At 34.2% G+C, this 9,835-nt stretch overlaps 1 protein-coding gene across 2 annotated transcripts; it reads right to left on the minus strand.

The window, feature by feature from the left end:
- Positions 1-1,560: 1,560 nt before the first annotated feature.
- LOC149726869 (uncharacterized) lies at positions 1,561-9,695 on the minus strand. Of its 2 annotated transcripts, none has more exons than XM_089890201.1 (4): positions 8,951-9,695; positions 8,494-8,720; positions 4,908-5,134; positions 1,561-2,733 (listed from the first exon to the last, which is right to left on the minus strand). In XM_089890201.1, exons 2-4 carry the CDS (start codon positions 8,503-8,505, stop codon positions 1,728-1,730), a joined length of 1,245 nt encoding a protein of 414 aa, XP_089746327.1. In that variant the 5' UTR covers positions 8,506-8,720; positions 8,951-9,695; the 3' UTR covers positions 1,561-1,727. The 2 variants fall into 2 exon arrangements, with proteins under 2 accessions (XP_089746327.1, XP_089746328.1); XM_089890202.1 differs by adding an exon at positions 5,687-5,773 and having other exon boundaries at positions 6,272-9,695.
- Between the last annotated feature and the right edge of the window lie 140 nt (positions 9,696-9,835).

Consider the following 9,835-nt stretch of genomic DNA (forward strand, 5'->3'; position numbering starts at 1 on the left):
ACCTGCACGATTTTTTGTTTTGCAAATCGTTTATGTGATCATAACAACAACTGTCAATTATTCTCGTAAACCGAAACTTTTATTCAACATGCTGTTTTGAGACTTATTAAAAAAAAAAAACTTTTAGTTACTTCCTTCTAAGCAAAAAGGCTTAAACCCCTATTCTTGAGTTAACAGCTGATGAAAGATAATTGCTTATTATGTGGGGAATTACGGGACACTTTTAGCACATAACATCCCAATATTCTGATTGTGTTTTACATTTAACAACGGTTTATCTAAGGATACGGTTTTATAAATCTATGGATCACCTTTCTGCAACACTAAATGTGACGAGAAAACATAACAAACATGTGTCTCATTAACCTCAATCCAACTATGTTTTTATTAATCTCTACTTTGGAATGTTTCTTAGTTTATTACTTTTTGATTCATGATGCTAAGTATTCTGTCAATCAAAAAATACCGGATTTCATAACAATTGTCGCAGCACGAAACAATAAAAGAAGCCAAAATGGTAGTTGTTAAAACGTTTTTCGTGAGAAAGCTTATTTCCTTTCCTTCCCCACTATGAGACACGTTTGTAAAAGTAGCTTTTTCAAACATAGGTCCGGAAAACATGCATCCTGTAAGGAGCAGCTTTTGTACTATATATATAAAGCACAGAATCTGCTTAACGACTCACCAGTCTTCTACAGGCCACAAAGAAAACGTAAGTAACTCGTATGAACGTCTTATTTTTTTACTTATACGTGTTCTTGTTGCGGATGAACAAGTCAGCTCTTCTCCTTTTGCTCGTCGTCGGACACTTCGTTCTCACTGACACATACTCCTTTTGAAAGCGTAAACGGTAAGCCTACATGATTCTTTCGCCGAACAATTTTTGGGCACGTGGTAGCAGTATGGTTCCTTTTTGTCGAACAGTTGATCTTATTGGACACGTTAGTGGCAAAACAGACCCGTTCTCGTCAATCTGTTTGGTCTAGTGTTTGTTGTTTGGTTCGTTAGCGGCAATGTGAATCCTTTTTGTCGAACATGTTCGCAGTTGTTCTTGTTGATGTTAGTTCTTGCGGGACTTTTTCCGCACTTATCTTAATCCTTAATTCTAGCACTTATTCTTAGATTGAAATCAAATCATAATATATATTTTAAACTAAATCTTCTTATATAAAAACCGCAGAATTGACAATTAATTAACGAATGGTTTAGGCGACTGGTTAAGTCCAAAATGTAAACTGGAATTATATTATGGCACCCTACAAAATATTCTGAATTAGGCGTAGTTTTATAAACCATACTACACACGATTGTCTAATTAGCGAGTAAGTAACAATTTCTATCCGTTTGTTTAAAAGCACTATTTCTATGTACCTTTAACAATAATCAATCCATTGTATTTGACACACTATATTTTACTTAGATTGGTGGCATTCTGTTAGATCATGAATGAATTTCTTTCAATATTTGGGCTTAAAAAGGTATTATTACAAATTTATAACTATATGTAGTAATGCTTTTAGTATCGCTTTTATGAAACAACAAAACATAGCACTCCAATAGGTTTTTAATACATTTGTTTATTAATGAAAAGTATTAGTATACTGTAACATACAAACTCCACTATACACATCGTGTCCGCTTACCAGATACCACATATGTAAGTTTTTGGTAACATGTTTTTTGTACACAATACATGCACCATTACGCATTGGGACACATAAATAGCATTAGCGATAAACAAGCGCCACCGATACAATAAATAGCCATCTTATGACAATCCAATTTACATCAATAACCAGCGATAAGTACCATGCTAGATCACAATAGTTGGTGACTACAATCACCATTAGCATAATATTAAAAACGCTGAAAGCCCCTGTGTATTTAAATATATCAAGCAATCTGTGATACACACATTTCGGTTTGTCCTTTATCGCTTGCATCCTGTTAACAAATGTAGATAGCGCAGTGTAAGCTATCATTACATCCATTACTAACCCGAAAACTGCTGCCGAGCGTTGAAACATGTCGTCATAATAGTGTCGCTTACTGATGACGTAACATATATTAGATATGACGTAGGTAACTCCAAACATGACTGGAATACACCAGGTCACTTCTTTTTTTAATTTCTTCGCACCCAACCCCATACATAGAGATAATATAAACACCCGAAAGGTAGCGCTGTTTAACACATCCATCGCTGCAGCAGTGCCAGTCATTATGACATCAGAATAACCATATATGTCATGATGTACGTAAACCAGACCCCAAATTAGGTGACAAACTATTTCCAAGGTAATCAAACAGATAAGAAACCCGAAAACTCCACTAATGTCCCTTTGCGACCTCGCTAGTAAACACAATGTCAGAGCAAATACTGATGCACTCAATATCCTAAATTGGCAAGCCTTAACTTCGTAGTTGTTAAGATACCCGTTGTATCCTCGCATTGTAAGATTAACTTTGAATTCCTTTTCTCCCACAGTGTGTACCGCCATAATGATATAATACCTCCCTGTAAACGGAGTTGTAAAGGCATCAATGCTCTTACGTTTTTCTTCTTTGCTTTCAAATTGTAGTTTTGTGATGACGTCGTCTGCAGTGACGCCACGACACTTCATGACGTCGTCAGGGTGCCACGTCACGTTGAAAACTTGACAGGCATTGTAGTTTTCGAAGGATTTTTGAAACCATTCGTTTTCGTACAATGTTTCAAAGGGGAGTTTAAAGCTGAGACAAATAACATAGTTAGATGTAGCACAACGCTATACGTGTCTTTGCCCACGACATTTAAAGGGGCATACCAACGAAAAATCAAAATATGTGTATTGATAGATATGCTTAAATGTGACCTAAAGATACCATTAAAATTAAAAAAAAAAATGGTCGTGGCGCAATGCATGAGACTTCCTACAAACAAATTTTCACTCAATTTTAATTTCTAGTTTCTAAATTACTGAAGAAAAATCAAATTTTATTTCTGATTTGGTATATTGAATGCTTCTTCTTTAAAATATTTTAAAAAATTGTAAAACATATAGACTTTATTATGCCCAATTTTCGATTGAACAAACATAGCTACATAATATCCTGACTCAGCATAATCAGGTAACGTAGCTAGGTTCAATCGAAAATTAAAACATAATGAACGTTTTTAATATATCCACAACGGAGAAGCAATTAATATACCAAATCCAAAATAATTTTTTTCTTGTATTAGTTTAGAAACTAAAAACGGTCAAAATTTAGTTCTCTTATATTTATTACGGGAAATCCATGAATTGTCGAAACATGCAGCCTCCTTTTTTACTCTAGCGGCTTTTTACGCGAATTTTTTAAAAGCTATACCGTTTTGGCCAACTTTGATGGTACCTTTAGGTATTTTTGTATTAATACACACATTTTTAGTACTAGTTGGTGTTTCCCGCTAACGATAATTACTCCAAAACGGTACATTATATGCTAATTTGCCAGTCATGAAATAATAATACAAATAACAAAGTTACATATAGTAGGGTGGGGGAAGATGGGACACTTAAGCACATATTGCCAAATATTTCCAAAATCAAAATAGATAACGGTTTGTTAGTAATACCACGAATTAGTACTATCAATCCTTTATTAATTGACCCCAGTAAAATAATAAATCTTACGAGGAGTTATTTAACTTTCCGCACAAGTGAAATTTAACTAATTCGAAAACACACAGGATAAGATAGGACAGTTTAAAATCATTGTTAATTTTGATTAATAAGTGTATTTATAAATAGGAATATATGTAAATAACACGAAATAATACTGTACGCTTTGAAAATTAAGTCTAAACATTCTTTTTCTTGCCCTACTGCTTTAGTTTTTACATGTTACCTATCTGGTATTGTTTGAACATCAATGGATAAATATTGTATCCTACAAATGTATATGAACTTGTAATAACAGAAAATTGATCATAACTATTGATAAAATTTTTATTTTTGCCACAAATTGGGTATTCCTACTCTGTTTTTGGCACAGACTACTTCTTATAAATTATCACCAAGTGCAAATGACCAAATTTCGAATATATACTTTCAAAATTTTATCTTCCTATATCATATCAGTATCTTATGGTTGAAAACACCCTGAGGTATAAATTACTAAATTAAAAGCAAATCTTTCAAAGTTTGGTAATGAAAACATACAAAACTACAATGTGGGGGAAGATGGGACACTAAATTGAAATATATTTACATTAGCAGTATTCTGCAACTTGTAGTTAACCTAGCGAATTTAACGGCTGTGCTAGTTTCTTTGCCATGTAAACTTCATATATATATAACGTTGAACCGATATTTTTTTGTTGTTTTCATCTCAAATTAAAGTTATATTGACCCCTGCCTATTTTCTTGATGCTTATATCTCAGTGTTTTTTTACAAAACTAAAACTATTTTATGAGACAAAATAAAACTGTACAAAATATTCAAGATTGTTTTATGAAGCTATAAAAGTAGTTTAATTGTTCGCACACGCAAACTAAAAAAATCATCGGCTTTACTATGATTTAACGAGCATTAAAAAATAGCACCTTACTATTTCGCATTTTTTTACCTGATCAAAGTATACTGTTTCTATTTTACATATTTTTTTAATATTTAAAAACAGTAATCAGCTTTGACGGGCGTTTTATGAAGTCGTGATAATACTGTCGAATAATTCTGTAACCTTATTTTCCTGATTATCATTAAATGGGGGTTGTAAAAAGAAAATTAACAAAAAGTCTCGTCTGAAAAAGTGTCCCATCTTCCCCCACCCTACTATACGTGTTCGTCACTTGTAAGCGAGCACGAGGTGTATGGAATATCATATTCATAATAAATAACCTTCGAAATTATTTGTACATTTAGAAATGAAAACTTTAACTTACTTTCCAAAGCATTCGCTGCCCAAAATCCGAACCTGCATATTTCCCCCACAATTTAATCTCGTACGAAAGGCAATGGTAGAACCAGTATCCAGAACCTTTTGGTAAAGATATATCTCCGAAGAACTAAATCTTGCTGTTGTTATTGAATCCTCGAGCGGCTGAAAGCCGAGAGTTGCCACAGATTTCAGAATAACTAGCGCAAATATAGTAAACATTTTGTACTTCACCTAAAAAAACAAAATAAATCAAAATATATGACAGTGGTTAGCGTACTTTATACGTTGGCGATTAATACTTTATGACAGTGGTTAGGGTACTTTACGTTGGCGATTAATACTAGCAGCAATCAGCTTAGTTTACATAATAGTATATGATCATACCTACGAATCTACAGAAAGATTATATATATACTACATTTTATCCAACATGAGTGGACATGCAGCTCCAAACTGCTATTATTAGCGGATAAAGGTGTTCGCGTTTTCCGATTTCATAAAGACCCGGAACGCAAAAAAGTAGCTTATTATAGTAACCCAGTATTGTTTTCCTCAATGTCCCTTCGATACTTTACAAACATATAATACCTTAAGTTTCGTTGCCAGGTATACGTGTTAAGTTTGTGAGCCAAAAAGTAAAATCACGGCAATTACAACTTTTCTTTTGTTTCAGTAGTTGCAACCTCGACGTTATAACGTCTTTGTAACCTTAAACCGACGTAAATAAATACCACCGCCTTGTAACCAAAAAAAGATGTGCAAACGTTATAAAAATAGGATCACCTTGGTGTTTTCTTCGTATTAAGTACGTTTTCTGCAGTTGACACATGACCGTACATACAACGGCTTTTCAAATGTTTTTAGAACCTTCTGGCAACCAGAAAAAAACGTATTTAATACGTTTTTTTGCTTGCGGGGATATTGCGATAATTGGTCATATAACTCATCAAAACTGTCTACAATTCGTACAAGCGCTACACAACCATCCGCCTCCAGTTTCAAGAGAAGCGCCGACTGTGTCCAGGCCTGTTATAGAGGGCGCTATGTTTACTCAAATACGTTTATCGCATACGATTTCAAATTTCTGTGGCATTAATATACTTTTCGCTTTTTATGGCATTATACCTCTATAACAGGCCTATACACGGGTTACAGACAGTTTTAAAAGTTATTGGACGACTTATCGGATTCTCGGGGTTTTAGCAGTCTTATATTCAGTATGAATATTTCATTTAATATTTAGTTTACACGTATTATGCGTATAAGGAAGACACTTGGTTATTTAGCTGTGTTTAAGTAACAAATGGCCCCCAGTGTGAGATTTTCCAATCGTACCCATGGAACTCGTATACAAAAGCTGCAAAATACCTGACTGTCCTCACTGCTTTCTGTAGCGTGATCGTTCGTCGATGCTTGTATAGAATAAACTAAGTTGTCGACGTAAAGTTGTTACGGTTGAGATGGTAGCAAGTTATGCAACTTGTGCACCAAGGGGAGATCAGACGAACAATAGTCGTACAATTAACCGTTACAGTTGGATAGGTGCGAACTTGAACAATTGTACTGCACCCGCAACAACGGCAAACGAATTTAAACAACACATAGGTGTGCCGCTAACACAAAGTTTGAAAACCAGATGGTAGCTGATATAGTTGTTCATTACTAATAAACTTTTACGTTTTAACATTGCTACAGTACAGAATACAGAACTGTGACTCAAATACACCTGTTTCTCCAATAATGGAACTCTACAAAAACCATAAGGACATTAAATGCCTAGTTTTACTTGCTGGAAATAACAGAAAGGACATACTTCAGTGGGTGCCCCCAATATCAAAATTGCCAACTCCCACCCTAAAGTTTTCTTTAAATTAAATTCAAATAACTGAAACTATAAATGTACATTTAGCCGTATGTCATACAAACCACAGAAATTTATTTTCGTTGTACATGCACAACAATTAAGAAAATAAATGAATAAATATACCCTTTTTATTCTTGCATGACAAGGAAATGGCAGCAGCTAGCATCGTTATGACACACGGTTGTTCTGTTGTTTTTATACAGCCGTACCTGCTTACGAGATACCGCGTATAACAGTACAGGGCTACGATAAAGTAATTGGACGACTCTGTCCTGTAAAATCTATATAGGTTCATGGCGCAATACCTTACACTCTTACATATATATATTAGAAAACGAATTAAGATTATACTTTACATTAGTTTTAAAGGCTCGAAACAGTGTAGTGCTCAATAAACAGCCGATAAACCGATTGTGCATAAATTATTTTCACAAACAAGAGATCACAGATCTAATGCATGAGCACGGTATAAACTAATTAGCATAGTATTAATTAACCCTATTACTACAATGGTCGTGAGATCGATCAAAAACAAATTAAAAGTAACCAACAAAGCGGGTTTCAGTCGCTATTGGTGACTGTGGAGCAGTAGATAGAATGTATTTATTCGTGTAACTCCTGTACCATGTGTTGACATGTAAACTTACACTATAGTTTACCTTGTCGTCGCTTAAAGACGTTTGTTTTTGTGAATTTGGATAAACCATAATCACGCAGTATTATAGGTAATGTTAGAAGTTAATATTATTCATACTGTGGCGGCTGCATAATGATTTATTGCGAGCAGTAAACTTAAAGAGCGAAGAAACGAGAGACGCGGTGTTTATACCGAAGATAACGATAAAAAACGCACTCGTCTACGCTTCGGTGCACACACGCTAATTATGCGGTTTTAAATCTGAAAATTTAGTCTAAAAATTATAAATATATATTACGATTTGATTTCAATCAAGATATTCAAGAAAAATGCTAGAATTGAGAATTAGGATAAGTGCGGAAAAAATCACCCTATCAGCAACAACAACAACAACAAAGCCAAGAACAACTGTTCGACGAAAAAGGATCTATATGACCACCACCGTGCTCAATAAGTTTCATTATAAACTTAGCATAACCAAAGCATTGATATATATACACATCACGAGGCCTCTTGTGAAAAGAAAACTTATTTATAGGGCTAAAGTCATGTAGATAAAACGAGGGTTCGAAAATCTCATACCTCCCAATTAGATTAGTTGCATATTCTGTTGGATTATGAGTGCCTTAAAGAATATTTAAAAAATTGTAAAACATTTATTATGCTTAATTTTTGATTAAACATGTATAGTGACATAATATGCTGACTCAGCATAATCTGGTAACGTAGCTAGGTTCAATCGGAAAATTAAAACATAATATTTTAATATATTCACAAAGACAAAGCATTATAATAAATCCAAAATAAATTTTGATTTTTATTTGGTAGTTTAGAAACTAAAAACGGTCAAAATTCAGTTGTTTTATTTCTTACGGAAAATCCATGCATTGTCGAAACATGCAGTCTTTTTTTACTGTAGCGGCTTTTTACGAGATTTTTTTTTAAAGCTGTATGGTTTTAATACAAAAAAAAACAAAGTTACATACGTGCTGGTCACATGTAAGCAAGCACGAAGTGTATGGAATAGAATATTCATAATAAGTAACCTTTGAAATTAGTTGTACATTTAGAAGTGAAACTTCAACTTACTTTCCAAAGCATTCGCTGCCCAAAATCCGAACCCGCATATTTTCCCCACAATTTAATTCCGTACGAATGGCAATAGTAGAACCAGTGTCCAGAACCTTTTGGTAAAGATATATCTCCAAAGAGCTAAATCTTGCTGTTGTTATTGAATCCTCGAGCGACTGAAAGCCGAGAGTTGCCACAGATTTAAGAATAACTAGCGCAAATATAGTAAACATTTTGTACTTCACCTAAAAAACAAAATAAATCAAAGTACTCTGCCATATATGATAGTGGTTAGCATGACTGCCTCCAGAATTCGCATGTTCAAGGTTCGTCGTTGCTATACCATTTTATGGGCAAGATACTCGGTATTTGAGTTATTGTTTGAACCCAGTGAACGACAATAGCTGTTCACCCGTCTTGTGGATTACATTGTAATGGAATCATTACAGGTGTGTATTTGAAAAACCTAACTTACATTTCTCGGATACTTGTTAAAATAAGATGGTATTCGTCCTGTACAGGAAAAGATGGAGGCAATCACACATTTCCATCAAGTCCATCATCTAAGAAACAACTGCAACGATTTTCAGGCATGGTCAACTTCTACCACTGGTTCATCACAAACTGTGCACACTCGGTAGCTTCACTAAAAAATATGCTGAAAACAACGCCAGTCAATAAAAACGCGAACTCTTCTGATAAAACCGGTTATAAGCTGGGATGGAAACACAATTAGCGCCTTAAACAATCTGAAGAGTAATCGTTAATTACTGGCTAATTGGGCGATCATATGCAGTAGGGTTTAGAAAAGAAAATGCTTGGTTCAAAATAGAGTATAAGGCTACATATACACCTCTCGTGTCGACTATCAAGTTATCTCCTTTTGTAAATCTGTGGGTTAAGATTTTTACAATGAATCTGTGTATATGGTTGTAATTTACAAAATCTATGTTAGACCACTCTGTTAAAGCAATTTGGCGTTCAATATTTTATTTTAAGACACATAAGCTCACAATGGTAGCAACGTCTATATAGCCTCAACTTTGTGGGCTAAAATTTCATACGCAACTGTTCATCTAAATACATAAATAACTGTAGGTACATATATACGTAACTGTTAAATTGCTATACATATACTTTTTATATAAAAAAAAAACATCAAAAAAGACATTAACGCCGTTACAATAAAAAAAAACAACAAACAAAGTACTAACTGCCAGGACCTACACTTTTAAAAAAACCTTTGAAAGAATTGAAGGCAGTTTTGCTGCTTACGTAACATCTACTTTCCCGTCATTGTAATCGTGATAATAAAACAATGACCCAGTTGTGTGTATGCCAGGCGAGGAAATTGCCACAT

This window comes from Ciona robusta, chromosome 12 (genome assembly GCF_009617815.1).
Source record: "Ciona robusta chromosome 12, ASM961781v2".
NCBI classification, from domain to species: domain Eukaryota; kingdom Metazoa; phylum Chordata; class Ascidiacea; order Phlebobranchia; family Cionidae; genus Ciona; species Ciona robusta.